At 35.3% G+C, this 21,629-nt stretch overlaps 1 protein-coding gene across 2 annotated transcripts in view; it reads right to left on the bottom strand.

Annotated features, from left to right (window-relative positions):
• LOC120526080 (intersectin-2-like) overlaps nt 1-21,629 on the bottom strand; it is a 299,488-nt gene that overhangs the window by 12,086 nt on the left and 265,773 nt on the right. For both annotated transcript variants that reach the window (XM_039748966.1, XM_039748968.1), the window contains 5 exons: nt 19,998-20,119; nt 19,662-19,768; nt 19,300-19,483; nt 4,516-4,614; nt 88-255 (listed from right to left, as the gene is read on the bottom strand). In XM_039748966.1, the coding sequence (XP_039604900.1) occupies nt 88-255; nt 4,516-4,614; nt 19,300-19,483; nt 19,662-19,768; nt 19,998-20,119 (680 nt within the window). The remainder of the gene's footprint in view (nt 1-87; nt 256-4,515; nt 4,615-19,299; nt 19,484-19,661; nt 19,769-19,997; nt 20,120-21,629) is intronic.

Here is a 21,629-nt window from a genome sequence, read left to right on the forward strand (position 1 = left end):
TGTAGTTCAAATATTGACATACTATTGACCACTTGCTTACTGCGACAACTGGACACCTAAGTCTAGAAAGCACAATTTTCTGTTTACCTCGGAGAGTCCTTCACACTGGATATGCGTTTGAATCCACTCTAATCTGTCAGAGTTCTCCTTCTCCCGAACACCCTCATTAACCTGAGAGCATAACTCCTCTGCCCTTTCCAGAGATAGTTTGAGATGGCTATGATCAGGGTGTATTTCAGAAGTGTTTTCCAAGATCTGTAATAACATTTAACAAGGCAATACTCAGTTATTTAGTCACAAGTTTTGTACTTTACTTATCAGTTATGTTCTAAAAATAAGTTCTAATTGTAAAGGAAACAACTTTCAGTAGGCAGTAACACTTAACTTCCCATATTTCTTGAATGTGATTTATTTTGTGTGAATTGCAAATCTATTACCTATATCAACAGCAGATAATTACTTTGCAATTTCATAACACATTATTGATGGCACATCCTTGACATTTATTTTCCATGACATTAAAGTACTTGTAAAAAATGACATAATAATTGCATTTGGCTGCTGTTAACAATATTGTTAAAATAACATATCAATTACCCCATGTTCTTTATAGGTTAGGAAAAACATTTATTTATGAACTTATGTATTTAGGTACTACTTTTGTGAGCCTCAAACTAAAATTATATTGGGCACTAAGCACTTAAGATATGCCACTGAGAAATTTAATTAGTGGACAGTCATGAACAATGTGTGACACCATATGTGTGATCTATGTTTAACACTAGAATTACCACAGCCTACGAAAAAACACGTAGATCCGTCCCACCTTAAAGCGATTCACACCTCTCCATCAGTGTCTTTTGTCCTGTAAATTTGTCGATAAGCAGCAAGCAGCCTATTATCACATCCCCCCACCGCTGCACAGTTTTCTCAGCTCAAGTCTGTTTACCTACGTGTCAGTTGCTTAGAGTTATATAGAGTGAGAAGTCAAGCAAAATGACACCTTTTATAAATACTATATCATTATTTGGAACACATGCATTTCATGTGTGTTCCGTGTCTACAACGATCTATGTAAACACTATGTAAAAAATCGTTAAAACAGAAACGTTTTTCATGTTATAGTAATAATTGACAAAATGTAGACATGAAGTGTATAATGTGTGAAGCCTGAAGTCCAAGTATGAAATAAACACTTTCACAAAAGTTACAAATATATCAGAACAAGTGCGCTTCTATTCAAGAATTTAACTGCAGAAAAAGAACCCGTGTTAGGGTGCGACATTGACACGCATTTGCTACGACCTCATCAGTGGCGCAACAGTATCAAATGTTGACTGGTAATCAAAACTTCATGGGTTCGACACCGGACTAGTCCTTTTTGAGAAGTGAGCTGCTCTTATTCTAACTATTTCAAAATAAAAGCACAAATTTGATTATAAGTCTGTAACAGCCAGTGTAAATATATGATACTTGTAATAGTTAGCTTTGGTTTTTTTTTTTATTCAGTTTTATTCTCTCAGTCGCGTTCATGACCCCTCCCCCACCTCATTTGACACTGCTGTTTTCACATAGACGCGCTATAACAGAGGTGAACTCAGATCATGACGACGGTTCTACATTGTAGCAAGGATGCACGTCGTACTTTTGCCATCACTGTACTTTGCATATGTACACAGGAAGCACTGCACTCTACTTGTGATTTTATGCTGTTGGAAGTAAGTTAATAAATAAATAAAGGTAAATAAGTAAATAACATTCGATCTGGCTCTTACATACAAAGTACAGTGACGGCAGCTTCCACCTGCAGCTATAGACTCTTCAGTACGTGATCGACTCTCCATGCTAGTGTTTAGATCTGGACAGAGATGGCAAAAGTGCGGCGTGCATTCTTGCTCCGATGTAGAACCGTCGTCATGATCTGACTTCACCTCTGTTATAGCGCATCTATGTGAAAACAGCAGTGTCAAAAGGGGGGAGTGGGGTGGGGGCGATGGGATCATGAACGTGACAGAGAATAAAACTGAATTTAAAAAAAAAAAAAAACCTAACCTTTACAAGTATCATAAATTTACACCAGCTGTAACAGACTGGAATCAAATGTATGTTTTTATTCTAAAATAGTAAGAATAAGAGCAGTTCACTTCTCAAAACGGAATCGTCCGGGGTTAAACCTGTGAAGTTTTGATTACCAGTCAACAGTTGATACTGTTGTGCCACCGAAGTGGTCATAGCAAATGCGTGTCAATGTCGCACCCTAACACGGGTTCTTTTTCTGCAGTTATATTCTTGAACAGAAGCGCACTTGTTCTGTTATATTTGTGCCTTTTGTGAAAGTGTTTATTTGATACATAGACTTCAGGCTTCACACATTATACACTTCATGTCTACATTTTGTCAATTATTACTAAAACATGAAAAAGTTTCTGTTTTAACGATGTGTTTACATAGATCGTTGTAGACACGGAACACACATGAAATGCATGTGTTCCAAATAACGATATAGTACTTATAAAATGTGTCATTTTGCTTGACGTCCCACTCTATACAACTTTAAGCAACTGACATGCAGGTAAACAGACTTGAGCTGATAAAACTGTGCAGGGGGTGTGATAGCAGGCTGCTTGCTGTTTGCTGCTTATCGACACATTTACAGGACAAAAGACGCTGACGGAGAAGTGCAAAGCGATTTAAGGTGGGACGGATCTATGAGTTTTTTCGTAGGCTCTGGTAATTCTAGTGTTAAATGGATCCCTATATTACTGACAGAGGTAGCTGCCAAACCAGACAGCTGAATGACTGGGTTACTGACCAAATAGCCTAAAGAGATATTTACCAATGGACACTGTGACATATTTATGGGACATATACCAAGAAAACCTAACTAAATTTGTTTTTTCAGATTTCATCCTATGACATGTACCTGGTTTAAACAGCAGTCAGGTGAATCCTAAGTCCACACAGTGATCTTTCACTGGTTTTTGTCTGTTTAATAACAGGAGGGGCTATACTACTAAGGGTCAGTAAACAAGAGATTTGTGAACTCTACAGCACACCACTAATGACATATAATATAATGCAGTGTACAATGATGAACGTAATTTGTGATTACTGTAGAAATTTAGCAATTGAGCACATCAGTGGCAAGGTAAGTTTTGAAATTATGTTATTTTATGTCTGCAGTCTGACAGAAACTGCATGTAGTTTTGTGGTTCAAGTGTAGTTCTTTTAATGCATCAATGTTTAACAAAATAACTGTTTTGCTGGAGGTGGGAAGTAAACTCCAATTCTGACAGTAACCCTGTAGGCTAGTTTAAGTAGCACTGTCTGTTCCTCAACATCTCTAAACAATTGTTCTTTAATGTCCAGACAAACAGTAGGTCTTCCCATTAACAGAATTTTACTAATTGGGTACCATAATATTTTACATAACCAGGTCAAAATCAAAGTGATACCAATAACAGAATGAATAGGAATATTATCAGCAATCTTGTTTAACTCTGATTAAAAGAGTTTAATTACAGGACGGGATATAAAGTGAATTCTGATTTGTAGAAATTATGTGGTTATGAGTACGATTATAACAATGTCTGTCACATGTTATTGCCTGATTTATTGCATTTGTATGAAAATGTCTTGTGTTTTGTATTTTCCTGCTGCAAACAAATCTCCCTCTGGGGTATTAAAAAAACCTTCTGTCTATCAATTAGTCAGGAAGTATACACACATGCAGACCTGTACAAAAGATGGATTGTACCATGAAAAACTGTTAAGCTTTCTTTTGTGAATTCAAGAAAAATCCAATGTAATTAAGTAAGGGCAAATGTGGAATAGAAGAATTATGTGGCAAACATGCACAGTGGTAAGGGATAAGATGATGGCTTACAGGCTGTATGTCCTAGGTTAAGATAACACAACCAGGGTATTCCTATGTGAAACTTCACATTCTACATTTTGCTAAGCAGATTTTTCACCAAATCCCCTATCACTGTTATTCTTACTCTGTCCTGTATGAGTGTGAGCATGTGCATAAGTGGATGCTGCGATGGACTGATGCCACATGTAAGGTTACTTGATGCAAAATACCTAATGATACCAGGAGGCTCTGAGCTCCTGCAGCAGTGAACTGGATAAAACAGGTTAGAGAATGTTATGTTGTGTTCTGTGTCAAGGAAGTCTACATTTCTGAAATGTGAATTAGGAAGAAATGGACACTTTGTGTTCTTGTGCTAGCCATTATATAATTATCTAATAAGCACATAATTCAATACTGGGAGAGAACCTGTATGTGGCAGATAAATGAGTTTTCATAAATTTTTATTTGAACAGGTTAGCTAACAATTCTTCACTATTGTGTAGAGGTGATGGCAATTTTAAATTTAAAAACTTTTTGGAAAACACCTAAAAGGATTATCCTAAATATATTCTGAACCACAACACATTTTATTCGTAAGCATCAAAATGACTTCAAAAGTGAAGCATGAAATATTAACTTGCAAACTTTGAAATACGCACATTTTTAATGATAAGTGGATAGCGAGTGATTCTCTGCATTGGTTTAAGTAAAAAACTGGAGAGAGGCATTCCATTACACCGAGGGTCAACAGCCAATTTCTGTAAAAGAAAAATGGTTTAACTTAATGACACTAGTATAGAGCAACACAAAATCTAACATTTCTGGAGAAAAATACTTACACGAATTTTTAGAAATTACTTACTGTTTGACTTGTGCCAGTTATAGTTTTACGCAACACCTTTGACCTACCGAACTTTATTAATGTGACTCAATGAATTGCTAACTAAAAGACACACAGCTAACCCTTTATGATTAATGAAATTTTTCATGCAAGATTTGTTTCTCTTTTTATTTTTTTAATATAGTAGTGGTGTAATGATTGGCACACCTAATCAATTATTTCAAAATCACTTTGATTTATGCCTTACATTGTTATGAGAATACATATGCGATTTTTGAATTATATACACACTGATTTAAGCTTAATTTATAAACACATGTAAAATTATTTTAGCTTATATCAATAAAATATTACTTAATAGATACACTACAACAGTTAAAGATCATTTTAAGCTGTAAGTCAAAGCTCTTTTGAAGTATAAATATACAGAAACAAGCTATACAATGATGATAGAGCTGAAGGTCAAGAATAAGATATATATACACACACACAAATATATACACACACACATATATATATATATATATATATATACACACACACACACACGATATATATATATATATATATATATATATATATATATATATATATACACACACAACACACACACACACACATATATGTTATTAGAGAAGTTGTGTTTTTGGTTGTGCGTCACGCAAAATGGAACAGCGGAATTTGGAGCAACGTTTTGCCATTAAACGGCAAGTGTGACGTTTGACAATTTAAAACAGGCTTATGGGGAACATTCTTTATCCCGAGCTCAAGTTTTTCGCTGGCACAAATCATTTTTGGAAGGCAGAAAACACGTTAAAGATGAACACCGTTCGGAGAGGACTTCAACTTCGAAAACCAAAGAAAACATCGAACGTGTGAACACTCTTGTGAGATCAGACCGTCGTTTAACATTAAGAATGTTGAGTGAACAATTAAATTTGAACAGATTTACCGTTCATCAAATATTGACTGAACATTTGCACATGCGAAAGGTCTGTGCCAAAATGGTGCCGAAAAACTGCCCTCTCCATAACAGAATTTTTGACCTCAAAAGGCACTCCTGTGGTTCCCCAGCCCCCTTATTCACCTGACCTCAGTCCGTGTGACTTGTTCCTTTTTCCTAAACTGAAAAATGTCCTCAAAGGAAGTCATTTCGGGACTTTAGAAAACATCCAAAAGAGTGTAACGGACATGCTGAAGACCATACCGGTTGAAGACTTCCAGCGCTGCTACCAACAGTGGGAACAACGTATCCCATTTCAACATTGATGTTTGAAAAAAATAAAAACTTTGGTAAATAAAAAATCAGTCTCATTACTTTTCTGCCACACCTCGTATATATATATCTATACTAATAAAAGGCAAAGCCCTCACTCACTCACTCACTCATCACTAATTCTCCAACTTCCCGTGTAGGTAGAAGGCTGAAATTTGGCAGGCTCATTCCTTACAGCTTGCTTACAAAAGTTGGGCAGGTTTCTTTTCGAAATTCTATGCCTAATGGTCATAACTGGAAGGTATTTTTATCCATTAACTGTAATGGAGTTGAGCTGCAATGACGTGGGGGGGGCGGAGTTTCGTGTGACATCATCACGCCTCCCACGTAATCACGTGAACTGACTGTCAACGCAGTGCGTAGAAAACCAGGAAGACCTCCAAAAAGCGCTTAAGAAAACATGCATTATATAATTGAGAAGGCAGCGAAACAATAAGAAGCGAGCGAGTGACATATAATACCATATTCAAGAGTGCTGCTACCTCGGAAAGAAAGCACGGTGTAAACCTAAACTTTAAATTAAGTTCATAGACAGGCTACCGCTGGCGTTTCACATGCCCACAGGTAATGCGGGATACAAGTTTAATGAGAGGACGCAGGATATAAACGAGAGTTTTGATCACTTTGTAACTAAGTTAAAATTGTAGGTGAAGGGGTGTGCTTATGCAAATACCCGAGAGACTGTGTTTGTGGGGGATTGACAGTTAAGGCGGGTGGGGGAGTCACGTCATCATCTCCCCGCCCATTCATCCCATTTCACTCTGAGCTGTGCTCTGCAGCTAACGCCGTCTTCCGAAGCAACTTCGTCAGACTGCCACCAAATACTCACAGAAAAATCCACAAGTTAATACACACGCTGTCTCTAGAGCTTCTATACACTGAATCCTCCAGGCACTACTTACAAAAGGTCACATTGACAATCGTGTTACGTTATTTTTAAAATCTTTCCTTTTCTTAGCACAAGCACAGCCGAGAAGCTTGATGCATGTGCTCCATAACGCTTAAAAATAATGCATTTAATCACACTTTGCATTACAAGCAAAGGGAGCTTTTGTCAATGCATGATTTCCTGGTACACGATTACACTGATCAGCATCCCGATTCATTTTACCCTCGCACCACCTTAGTTTGAGAAGAAGTATGAAAAAATATGAGGTTAACACAGAAAAACAGATCACCAATTCAAACTTTATGAATAATCGGTTCGCCATCAATAATTGTTTTGGTAAAGCCATCCTCCTTCCATTTTATAATTTTTCCGCCATTAGCCATGATTAAATGAACGGTAAATAAAGTATGAGCAAAGCGAGCGCGACTTATTTAGGCAGGCATATATATGACAGCAACACTCATGACAATGTCAATCATGTTACGTTATTATTAAAATATTTCCTTTTCTTTTCATTACTTCTTTAACACACTACTTCTCCGCCGTAGCGGGTATTTTGCTATATATATAATATATGAATTACCTCCAAAGAGCGCTGAGACTTTTGATATCATGAACGTGTGTGCAAAAGGGGTCTCCTGCTCAGCAAAAGTCGAGCAGCCAGCGCGCGTGCATAGCTGTGCCGGCCTTTGAGACGCTGACTGCGCTTCTGCTTTAAGTCAAAGTGAGCACTTTTAATTTTTTTCATCCTCCCCCTGCGCTATAGCCCAGACAAGTGCAAACACAGGACCCCTTTTCTACACTGCGGCAAAATAATATTAAGGCGATTCACACTTTCTTTTGCACGTATACGATTATGAGGTCCTAAAGTCGGATTATGAATTCACGCACACGAGTGCAGGACTGACAGTGCCATCACAGCCGATTAATGGCGGGACGTCTCACCAGTCTACACAAGACCCACCGCGACTGTCCCCAAAAGGCGATCATAACGTCAGCGAACACATCTCTCTATACTATATAAAAGAAAAAGGCAACTTTCCTTTCTTTACACCTTTTTCCTTTTATGCCAAACCAAAGCCTTTCTCTCTTAACACTGCAGAGGACACAAAACTAATTTTCTTTAAATGCCGGTAAGGCACATTACCAAAGGCACAAATTTGAACGTTCACATAGAAAATGTAATTTCTATACCACAGCCGTCGTGTAGCGCCTTTCAAAAGGGATCTACTACCGAGAGATGATCCATATACATTTTAGCTGCTGTTAGTTACTTACCTGTTGTGTTACACCGTCTTTAAAATGTACTTTACCCACAACCACTCCAGTAGTGCTCAATGTACCTGTACTTCTTGAAACGTTATTGTTTTACTGTTTAATAACTTATACACTATATTTTATTATTTTTCCCTTGCACTCAGTGACCAAAGCTATACACACACATATAGACACATACAAACATACACACAGTATATGTATGTGTATATATGTATGTATGTATATATATATATATATATATATATATATATATATATATATATATACACATATATATATATACACATACATACATATATATAATTTGTGTGTGTGTATGTATGTATGTGTATATATGATGTAGATAGGTATGTATATATATATGTGTATATGTAGATATGTATATAGATATGTAGATATGAAGATATGTATGTGTATATATATATATATATATATATATATATATATATGTATGTATGTATGTATGTATGTATGTGTGTGTGTGTGTATATATGACAGCAGCAATTCACTACTTCTCCGCTGCGAAGCACGGGTATTCTGCTAGTGTATATGTATAATGAGGGGCCGTTCAGGAAAAAAAGATTGGTTCGTAAATACAGTATATACATTGGTTCAGATATATTATATATTGGTTCAGATACATTGGTTTTAATACATCCGTTCAGATATATATTTCGGTTCAAATATATACATTAGTTGGGATATATTGGATGAGATATATACATCGGTTTGAATACATCCAGTCAGATATATACATTGGTTTAGATACATTGGTTGAGATATATATAAATTGGTTTGCATAGATCCGTTCTGATATATATACATTGGTTGAGATACATCCGTTCAGATATATACATTGGTTAAAATAGATTGGTTTAGATATATACATCGGTTCAGATACATCCGTTCTGATATATATATTGGTTCAGATAGATCGGTTCAGATATATACATTGGTTGGGATTTATGGGCAGGCACAACGCAGCCACCCATGTTTAGCATCTCCCTTTTGCTTCATCATTGCTTCAACACTGTTGTAATTATTGTGCACATTTTATACAAGTAGCATACGCCTGTCTGTAGCGTGTTGTTTCAGTAAGCCCTATTTGTTGGGGTCCTCGATTTCAAAGCACTTTTTTTCCTTTCATTATTTAAAACACTCGCACAGATACCCGCCTCTTCGCCTCGCTCCGTCCCGCCCCGGCTCATTGTACCCGCCTCACTCGCTCCCTCTTGTCCCACCCATGACAGATTCTTCTCAAAAGCAGAGTTACCAGAAAGCATTAATCGCAACCACAGTACGTCCCATTTTTCACCTCATCAGACGCTGGTTTATCATTGGTGGAAAGCCGCCCGGTGATATCTGTTATTCCGTATTGGCAGCATTTCATTAGAGGGCGATCTGCTTCAGCAAGGAACTTAGTCCTGTTTGCTGAAAGGATGTTATGAAGGAAAACACTGGAGTTGCTCTGTTTCTTTAAATGTTGATCAGGGATCAAAATGACCAGAATATTCCCGCATCACAAATAACTGATGTTTAACTATTTTATAGTAAAACTAACAAAACCACACACAAGCACGTACACGCTCACACACACACTCACAAATCGTGGGTCGCACGTACTACTGATTAAGCGTATCTGTCAAGGACGATTATTTTTTCACCCCATAAAACAGATTCTTCTCAAAAGCTGAGTTACCAGGAAGCATTGATAGCAACCGCAGTACCTCCCATTTTTTCACCTCAACAGACGCTGGTTTATCATTGACCGAAAGCCGCCCGGTGATTTCTGTTATTCCGTATTGGCAGCATTTCATTAAAGGCGATCTGTTTCAGCAAGGAACTTAGTCCTGTTTGCTGAAAGGATGTTATGGAGGAAAACACTGGAATAGCGCTGTTTCTTCTGAATGTTTATCAGTGATCAGGGACCAGAATGATCAGAATATTCCTGCTTCACAAATAACTGATGTCTGTTTTTATTGTAAAACTGAGAAAACCACACACACGCGTACACAACACAAACACTCAAACTCACAAATCGTGTGTCGCACACACTACTGATTAAGTGTATCTGTCACGGAAGATCATTTTTTTCACCCAATAAAACTTTAGTTTGTCAAAGTTAGAAAGCAGCGCGGTGATTTCTATTATTCCTTATTGGCAGCATTTAATTTAAAGATGATTCACGTCAACAAGGTGAAAGAGTCTCTTATTTTGACAGGGCGATCTTTTTTAGGCTTAAGCATTTGTGATTGACTTACAAAAGAAAATAGTTATTACTTACCCTCTTTGCTTCAAATTGGCTTTTTAAAAACCTTTTGATATAATTTATTTATGACAGTATAAAATAAAAAAGTAGTGCTCAAAATTATAATGTGCGTATCTAACAGGAAGAGGTGGTGGTAAGAGTAAGATTGCTGACTCGCAGTTAAATGATCACTGGTTTGTGTCCGGGGGGCTTCCATTCTGTTATTTTATTTATTTATTTATTTTTACAAATTGCTTTGAGTAGTAAGAAAGGCGCTATAAAAACGTAAGGAATTAATAACAATAATAATAATAGTAGTAGTAATATTATTATTATTATACGTGTGAATGCATGATCAAATTCAGCCGCTGCGTAGTGGGGTATGAATAGGGACAATACCACGAGTTCATTGAAATAATTACACAGCAAGGTGCACACGCAATGCAAACATAATGTGTATATTATTGAAGTAAAGGTTCATATAAATTAATTATATACAACTTTTAACAAGTTGAGAGATGTCAACTGGTTAAAATGCACGAAATTATACATGTATTGCTTTATAGTCCACACAGAGTGTATGTATATTATTAAAATAATGATATAAAAAATAAAATGGTATAGAATCTGCGTCGTAGACTTATGTTGTGTCAAATTTCTTCAAAGAAGTTTTTAATTATTTTGCTTTAAAAATCTTACGGCAAACATGTGAACCGTTGAAAATCGCTGATCTTAATCAATTTGTTTTAACGCATGCTCCGTGCAAAATGCTGTCATATCTGTTAGTAAACATGCACGCGCAGCGATGTCCTGATGTCTGCGTTCTAAGGCTGCAGGGTTATTAAACGCTATTGACGTTTTACTGGGGTGCTCTGTGATTGAGGGCGGACAGTAAACTTTGTTAAAATGATATCGAAAAATACCAGTCGTCAGTTGTGTTTTCAGTCGTTTTGGCGTGTTTACTGTTCTGTTACCAAAAATTCTTCAACGGGCTCATCAACAAAGAAACGTGGATAGTAAGATTTAGTAAAATATCAGTAATAATAATACATTGCTCGACACCCAGTAACACTTTACAAAGACATTTAAAAGACAGCTCGTTAAAATAAATGTAGCAATCCATTGTCATGCTATAAGTGACAGCTTGCTCTTAAACATTTACACAGGTGGTTTTTCCTGGGAATAAAAAAGGAAAAATCCACGGAAAGGTTTTGTTGTTGAACTCAAATTTCACCTCCGCCATGTGAGTCATTAAAACTATTGGAATGAAATATAGTTCTATATAAATAAATAAATAAATTTCCTATCACACCCACCCTTTCACCCCTGTACATTGGAGAGGAATCTCATTTTCACAGCAGGTGCAATTATCCTATAAAACACATAGGAGTTCTGTGCACCGTTTTTCATGGAGATTAAAACTCATCAAATGTATTTAAAACTTCTAGCAGCCTGTGGCATTCCTCATCTGTAGTGGTCCATTACAAAATGAACACCAGGCAGTTAAAATTGTGCACAGTTTCTTTAATAAGCCTATCAGACAGTCTTTTATAGCACTTTCATATCGAGTGTGTCTCTTAATCCCTTCTAGCAGAGGAGACACTTATTTCCACAGCTTGTCTATGCTGTAGAAATGTGTGCCCCTGTCTTCTGCTTGTAAATTAATACTGGAATTACAAAACTGTCCACAGTTTATTTAAAGAGATTGAAGGAAGTCTTCTATATCACTTTTTTGTCTACTATGTCCTTACTCATCCACTAATTAAAAAAAAAAAAAATCAAGCGCTTACACTGTCTTTTTAAGTATGTCTATGAAAATCGCTGTGAGTAGCCAGAAAAATGCTATATAAATGTAATTATTATTATTATTATTATTATTATTATTTAGGTTTTTTAAAATCCAAATAAACCTGATAGGACTTCTTCCAAGATATGTGCCACTCTAGGGTACCAACAAAGTCAAACAGATTAGGAAATTTTGTGATCAGTTTGTTAAGCAAAAATAACTTTTCATCATCTTCTCATTTCTAATTTGGCATTTCAGGATACAGTATATACTGCAAATATACATTTAAATTGTAACCGCTGATAATTATTTACTCGTGTGCTTGCGTTTTCCATAAAACAGCTTCAATATGTGCACAAAGTATAGGTGATAAAACACACAAATTCTGACATTAGCATGACTGTTGAAGGAAAAACATGTATTAGAAAGTATTCTATGGAGTTTTCATAAATTAATCATTATATACCTTTTGAGGTTTCTTGATATATTTTGTAATCAGGTTTTAAATTTTTTTTTTATTTTTACTGCCACTTCACAGATCAACAATCCCCAACATGGTCACTGTCAGAATAAGTCTTTCAACTTTTTCCTGTATCCATTAATACATTTTCCGGTTTCACTACCCATCTGAAAGAGTTGGCATCAGGTTGGGTGGCACTTTTAAATTGTAGTAGTATGAGCGAGCGTCAGTGTGGCAAGCACTAGATTGGCATTTCTTTCCGTTTCATTTTTTGTCTTCTGGCCCAAGCCTGTAAATCTCTTTTGTAAATGGGTGGCTTGGATAGAGGACAGATACTAACAATTTTCAAGGCTATATTAAAACAATACTAAAAGATATTTGTGTATGTGTGTTGTAGTGCCCCATGTTGTAAGTGTTAGATCCATTGAAGAAGTCAACTTAAACAAAGAAAATGTACATTTTGCAGGTTTGTTTGAAGTGTTTTACATTATAACCATATTATTAATTGCTGCATGAATATAATTTTTTCAAGGGGATGACCTTTACTATTGTCAAAAAAGACAAGCAGGGCAACAGGAGGAATATGAAAGTTATTTGTTGAGTTTAGGAGACAAAGGATACTTGTAAGGAAGTTCATGCCAGTGCTATGGTGTACATTCTGGAATTTATAAAACTGCTGATATTATTTCACAAAGATGTTACTGGCCTGGTTTTATGCTGACATTAAAATGGCTATGTTTTCTGATAATTATAATCATTATTTTAATTAAAAGACTATAATTGTCAGAACAGATTCAATAAAATGTTTTAATATCTCAGTTGCTGTTTGTCGGACTCTTTAATTGACTTGTCCTACAAATGTGTATCAGTGGATATTTGGTACTTCATTTGACAAATAATATTAATTTTTCCAAGTCTCATATATTTCAGATAGATAGATAGATAGAACTTGTCCTCTAAGGGAAAATGTGCTTCTTTTTTAACAGAGGCTGAATGAATAAATAAATTAATATTAATATAATGAAAAAACAGCCAATCCAATAACAATTGTCTAATGTTCATTCTGCAAGCAACAGTTGGGGCTCACAACTCTGACACAAAAGCTCAGCTGTAGAAGTGAGTGTCCCTTTGAGTGGAGAGGACAATGGGACACAGTAGACTTGAAAGTGATGTAGAAGACTTTCATCAATCTTTTACCATGGATTTCAGATAATATTAGTTATCCAGGGTTCATTTTGAAAGCAGCAGACAGGGTGCACACAAGCCCATGGATCTGCTCCAGCCATGGAAATGAGTGTTCCTGTAGGGATAGGATGCAGACACATAGTGGAGAAGATTATATAGAAAACTATATCTACAACCTTTTAAAATTTACATATTTTACCTCTTCAGTGTTCATTTTGTAATCAGCAGTCAGAGGGCACACATTTTACGGCTCTGCAGCAGCCATGGAAAACGAGCGTCCCGACCAGTGGATGAGACATGCGTTTTCATTCCAATAGTTTTAATGACTCACATGGCGGAGGTGAAATTTGAGTTCAACAACAAAACATTTCCTGTGGATTTTTTCCCTTTTTATTCCCAGGAAAAACACCTGTGTAAATGTTTAAGAGCAAGCTGTCACTTATAGCATGACAATGGATTGCTACATTTATTTTAACGAGCTGTCTTTTAAATGTCTTTGTAAAGTGTTACTGGGTGTCGAGCAATGTATTATTATTACTGATATTTTACTAAATCTTACTATCCACGTTTCTTTGTTGATGAGCCCCGTTGAAGAATTTTTTGGTAACAGAACAGTAAACACGCCAAAACGACTGAAAACACAACTGACGACTGGTATTTTTCGATATCATTTTAACAAAGTTTACTGTCCGCCCTCAATCACAGAGCACCCCAGTAAAACGTCAATAGCGTTTAATATACCTGCAGCCTTAGAACGCAGACATCAGGACATCGCTGCGTGCATGTTTACTAACAGATATGACAGCATTTTGCACGGAGCATGCGTTAAAACAAATTGATTAAGATCAGCGATTTTCAACGGTTCACATGTTTGCCGTAAGATTTTTAAAGCAAAATAATTAAAAACTTCTTTGAAGAAATTTGACACAAATAAGTCTACGACGCAGATTCTATACCATTTTATAGGATTTTATATCATTATTTTAATAATATACATACACTATGTGTGGACTATAAAGCAATACATGTATAATTTCGTGCATTTTAACCAGTTGACATCTCTCAACTTGTTAAAAGTTGTATATAATTAATTTATATGAACCTTTACTTCAATAATATACACATTATGTTTGCATTGCGTGTGCACCTTGCTGTGTAATTATTTCAATGAACTCGTGGTATTGTCCCTATTCATACCCCACTACGCAGCGGCTGAATTTGATCATGCATTCACACGTATAATAATAATAATATACTACTACTATTATTATTATTGTTATTAATTCCCTACGTTTTTATAGCGCCTTTCTTACTACTCAAAGCAATTTGTAAAAAAATAAATAAATAAAATAACAGAAAGGAAGCCCCCCGGACACAAACCAGTGATCATTTAACTGCGAGCAGCAATCTTACTCTTACCACCACCTCTTCCTGTTAGATACGCACATTATAATTTTGAGCACTACTTTTTTATTTTATACTGTCATAAATAAATTATATCAAAAAGGTTTTTTAAAAAGCCAATTTGAAGCAAAGAGGGTAAGTAATAACTATTTTCTTTTGTAAGTCAATCAAAATGCTTAAGCCTAAAAAAGATCGCCCTGTCAAAATAAGAGACTCTTTCACCTTGTTGACGTGAATCATCTTTAAATTAAATGCTGCCAATAAGGAATAATAGAAATCACCGCGCTGCTTTCTAACTTTGACAAACTAAAGTTTTATTGGGTGAAAAAAATGATCTTCCATGACAGATACTCTTAATCAGTAGTGTGTGCGACACACGATTTGTGAGTTTGAGTGTTTGTGTTGTGTATGTGCGTGTGTGTGGTTTTCTCAGTTTTACAATAAAAACAGACATCAGTTATTTGTGAAGCAGGAATATTCTGATCATTCTGGTCCCTGATCACTGATAAACATTCAGAAGAAACAGCGCTATTCCAGTGTTTTCCTCCATAACATCCTTTCAGCAAACAGGACTAAGTTCCTTGCTGAAACAGATCGCCTTTAATGAAATGCTGCCAATACGGAATAACAGAAATCACCGGCGGCTTTCGGTCAATGATAAACCAGCGCGTCTGTTGAGGTGAAAAATGGGAGGTACTGCGGTTGCTATCAATGCTTCCTGGTAACTCAGCTTTTGAGAAGAATCTGTTTTATGGGGTGAAAAAATAATCATCCTTGACAGATACGCTTAATCAGTAGTACGTGCGACCCACGATTTGTGAGTGTGTGTGTGTGTGAGCGTGTACGTGCTTGTGTGTGGTTTTGTCAGCTTTACTATACAAATAGTTAAACATTAGTTATTTGTGATGCGGGAATATTCTGGTCATTTTGATCCCTGATCAACATTTAAAGAAACAGAGCAACTCCAGTGTTTTCCTTCATAACATCCTTTTAGCAAACAGGACTAAGTTCCTTGCTGAAGCAGATCGCCCTCTAATGAAATGCTGCCAATACGGAATAACAGATATCACCGGGCGGCTTTCCACCAATGATAAACCAGCGTCTGATGAGGTGAAAAAATGGGACGTACTGTGGTTGCGATTAATGCTTTCTGGTAACTCTGGTTTTGAGAAGAATCTGTCATGGGTGGGACAAGAGGGAGCGAGTGAGGCGGGTACAATGAGCCGGCGGACGGAGCGAGGCGAAGAGGTGGGTATCTGCGCTAGTGTTTTAAATAATGAAAGGAAAAAAAAGTGCTTTGAAATCGAGGACCCCCAACAAATAGGGCTTACGAAACAAAACGCGACAGACAGGCGTATGCTACTTGTATAAAATGTGCACAATAATGTATCTGAACCGATGTATATATCTAAACCAATCTATTTTAACCAATATATATGTTTAAACCAATGTATATCAACCAATATATATATCTCAACCAATGTATATATTTGAACGGATGTATTCAAACCGATGTATATATCTCAACCAATATACCCCAACCAATGTATAGATTTGAACCGAAATATATATCTGAACGGATGTATTAAAACCAATGTATATATTCAAACCAATGTATCCGAACCGATATATTTATCTGAACCAATGTATATATTTACGAACCAATCTTTTTTTCCTGAACGGCCCCTCATAATATATACACACACACACATACATATATATATAATATTACATAAGATTACCCAATGAAAAGGTAATGAGTTTTATGCATTAAAATTCCACCTTTTGCCTTTACGTGGAATAATGTAATGTGTTAAGATAAACAACCTAAAATATTCTCTATTTGCAGATCTCATTTGAATTATACTGAAAAGCAGTTACACTGAAGGACTGAAATAGAGCAATATGTTCCATTTATTATTTAGCAGACACACAAACAAGGGCCACAGTGGCACAGTGGTTGAACTGCTTGCTCCATTTTATTTGAACCAAAATGTGCATTGAAGAAAGATTTAATTTTATGTTCAACAAGAAATACAATCAACCCCATAAATCTAAGAAAGAAAAAAAAAATTTGGATTTATGATCATAAACCCCACTAAAACCCCTACTCTGACACAGGGAGCTAATTATTAATAAAATGAGTCTCACTGTGTTATACAACCTCTCACGAATTTAGACAGTTATAGCTTAGTAGAGACACTTAGACACTCACAGGACCCCAGCAGACTTATTTTAGAATCACAATAATGAATTCTTGCAAAAACTCTAAAGATTCAGCAAAATATTCTGCAAAAATAAAAGCATTACTTTTTCAAGCATACAAAAGAAAACCCAGTTCACTTTTTTTTTTTAACAAATCAGCCACTTTTGTAAGTTGTGATTTAGTTACTAACATGCATTAATGCTTGAAACACTGTAGTCAAAGGAGCACTCAACATCAGTGTCACACAGAGAGAGGTGCGCACAAATAAAAACTAAAGCCCCATGTCTACCACATGTGACTACTCAAATACCTAGTTTGTAAATGGGGAATTCTCTTAAATGCTTGGCTCATGATTTTTCATACAGAACTTAATTTTTGCAAGCACACAGATCTCTCAACAGAATCCTGTCATCAACTGTAAAACGGCAAGAAGTATGTTAAATCTAGTATATTGAAGCTTCCACTGCCTGTTTTTGTTTTCACTTTCAGTGACACAAATTTACTTTTTTTCCCTTAGAGCTAGTTCTGTGTTTGAGTTTGATGTTTAGCTATCAAAAATGTATGCTTAGTTTTATAATTTCCCTTCCTTCCCAATGTGACTTCAATATTTATGAAAAGTTTTAGGTGGCACAGACTGTAATTTCACATCCTGAATATGGGCCAAAATCTAGAGAAAAAGTGCACAGGCAGATTTTTAATCTTAAACTTATTAATGAAGTGAAATTGCATTTGAATTATTGAACTATAAATTAAAGCTAGTTTAAGCGATGCCAACTTTTATACATCTAGGAGTTTCAAGGAGACAAAGGACTGAAGCACAAGGTTGATGGTTCCACTTCAACCAGGTTATAAACCTTACTTTTGGAAAATAAAAGTAGACACCATGAAATATTTCATTGTTTACTTCCTTACAGTGTAAATGATGTATACTAAAATGACATTTTGTTTTAATATTTTTATGAGTCTGTATTTACACACCATATACTTTACAGGTACAAATCACTGTCTAAAATTAATAATTACAGAAGTTAGTAGATAGACAGAGAAGCAGAAGGATAAATATTTATTTGTCCACAGGGGGTAATTTGGCAACATTATTCAATCCAAAACAGCACTGCAAGAATTGGAATGGTTTCATATATAAGGATATAATTTTAAAAAACTTTTATCTTCTTATAAAATATGCTACCATGGCTGTTCATTTGTCTGTCCAGGATTTTAAATTACCTGTAGCTTGCAAACCGTTTCACCTATTGACTTGAAATTTGGTACACATATACTATGTGATGTCTACTATCTGCTTTTGGGGTGATGAGTTTTATTACTCTTTTGATTTTTATTTTATTTTATTGTAGAATCAACTCTTGGCAGCACACAGCAGGGCAGGGCAGCGCATGTGTATAGGCGCCGTTCTCATTCCCTACCATATTCGTGGTCACTTCCCCTACCTCTTCATATCTTTAATCACTCTTGATGCAGATTGAAGACTGCCAGCTTAAGTGAAAAATTAAAGAAAATGTACTAAGTAATTGCAACACAAAAACTAACAATCAGTTTTAACACAAAATGATGCAGATGAAAGAAGAGAAGCAGCGGGTCGCTAGGGTGGAGAAAAGAAGAGCTGCTCAGGAAGCAGCAAGCGCATCAACCTCTGAGCAAACGAATGCTAAACAGAGACAGAGAAATAGTATGAAAACTATGAATGCTCATGTCAAATGTATTCACTGCACATTATCGTGTAGTATGCCGTTACTGGTATTTAAATATTCAGCAAACATTTCAACAATTATTGACTTCATAGTTAAGTAAACACTGCATAGTACTTTCAAAACAAATAAAAATGACTAAATTACATATTTATCTAAAATACCTTTAAGAAATCCTTAAAGTCAGAGTCTTCATCTGTTTTCTGCTGTAACAGTGCAGCCCCATTGAGTTGACAACTACAGAATCGAATATAGGCTTGCATGTGAGATAGCTCAGAAGCAAGGATATCTCCAATCATCTGTACAGGCATTCTTTCTCCACCAGTCTTTTTACGAACACGAAGTGCTCTAATATTTAAAGAAGATATCACATTAGATTAGCACCTGTACTATCTATTATTCTTTAATTCACTGGTTATATTGCTAATTAAGTAGAGATGGATAAAACCTACAGAGTGTATGCTGTTTTAAACAAAAAAAGATCTTTATTATTAGATATTTGTTAATATTAACAATAAAACCTTACTTTAATAACTTGGTATTGGACATAATAAGTTCTTTCCAATTAACAAAAATCATCCCCATTTCTTGTTCTGTAAGACGTCCAGATTCTGCCATTGCCTTATGAAAAACCTTTATTAAAAAAAAAAAAAAGCACCTTTACTTTACAATTTAGAATACATAGGCAGCCATGTAAAGATTACATCACAATTTAGAACAAAACAGCTTTGTACATTCAACATATTTAGTATCACATTCTTTTGTATTTTACATTTATTTACATATTTTATTTTTCATTGATTCTAACCTGCACTATTCATATAATACATTAGATCCATATTTTAAGACGCTTACTACAAACCTCTAAAACAAGCTGTAGGTCGTCCATATAGCGCTCTTCTGTCTGAATGAGCTCATGAATGTAACCCTGTCTTTTTCTTTCTACTGGTGTCATAGTGTCAAGACTCATTAAGTCAGCACACCCTATGAAAGAAACATTAAAATAATTACAAATAAAACATGCAACATCAAAAAATATGCATCACACCTGACCATTAATAATGAAAACCACTTATAATATTTGCACAGTAAATAGTGCTGCTTCTCAACTTCAGAACACAGAGTTAAAAAAACCTAGACCGTCAACTATAAAGTGGCTTAACATTAGTGAACATGCCCAGTTACCATATTATGGATTGATTTCTGCGAGCAGATGGCGTCAGAAATTAGCTCTGGGAATCTGACTTGAGTGAAGCAAGTTCAAGAATGGACGTAAAGTATAAAAGAAAAAAAAATGGGGTAAAAGCATTTAAGCAAAAGGCTACATTTACTTTTCTTTATCATTAGCACACGTTAGCAGCTATTTAAATATCAATTATTAAAAATGTTTTAAAACTTAATATTGGTCAACTCACACCCGTCAATAATACATAATACAGCTAAATGGAAAACATGAAAGATGAGTTATTATCTTAAGTGGCAGTGTTTCTACATTTCAGTACTTAAACTCCAGTTCAAAGCTATGGGTGCCTTCTGTGATCAACTTCAATGTGCCACCCATGTTGATGGCGGTTCTTCAGAGATCTCTTTACTTTGAAATAATTCAAAGACATGTAAAAGTTGGTGATTGTTACCCAATTGTCAGAGTGGGAAAATTTTGGGTGTGTACACTACTTGTCTTTCACAAGCCTCAGATTCCTGACATATCCCAGGCATCCAGAGACATTTTCCATCTGTGTGCAAAAAATTTGTTTCACTCCAATATACAGAAAATGGACATTTTCAAGAAAACAAGGAACTTAAACTTAAATGTTTACCACATAATTTCTACTCCACTGTCCAAAATATTTAAATGAATTAAGAACAATTACCTTAAAAATTTATTTTACAAGAACAAAAATATTTTATTAAATCTGATATTTCTCTAAACCTTTCATATAATGAAAAAAGGGCGCAATAAGAAATTTAAAATGATGCATTTACACAACAAGGAACACAGAGAAGTAAGTTCAAGTACTGCATGATGCATAATAGTAATATTACCTGTTTTCTCACTTCTTTTCTGCTGTACGTTTTATTCTTATAAATATTAAGCCACATATTAAGTTTACTCATAAATATTAAGCCACTTCACAATAGACTTTAAAACAAAGATTCAGCAATTAAAAGACAATTAAATGATTTAATATTGATTTCTTATACTCCTATTATTCTTACTGCAGTTTTCGGTAATCGTTCAACATGTATAACAGATTACTTTTATAGTCGACAACTGTCATTTATACTTTGTTACAATCAATAATCACTAAATCACACTGCATAAATCATTCATAAATCAGCTGATAGGCTAAATGTTTAAAGTTAAAATGTTGACCAAGATATAAAAGTAAAGCAATAGACTAATTTGCTGAAGTTGGAAGAACACTTTAAAATTAATTTGTACTATATATCAAAAAATGATGTTTGCACAAGAAAACATTCACACAGGAGTAAA

The sequence above is a fragment of the Polypterus senegalus genome, chromosome 3 (genome assembly GCF_016835505.1).
Source record: "Polypterus senegalus isolate Bchr_013 chromosome 3, ASM1683550v1, whole genome shotgun sequence".
NCBI classification, from domain to species: domain Eukaryota; kingdom Metazoa; phylum Chordata; class Cladistia; order Polypteriformes; family Polypteridae; genus Polypterus; species Polypterus senegalus.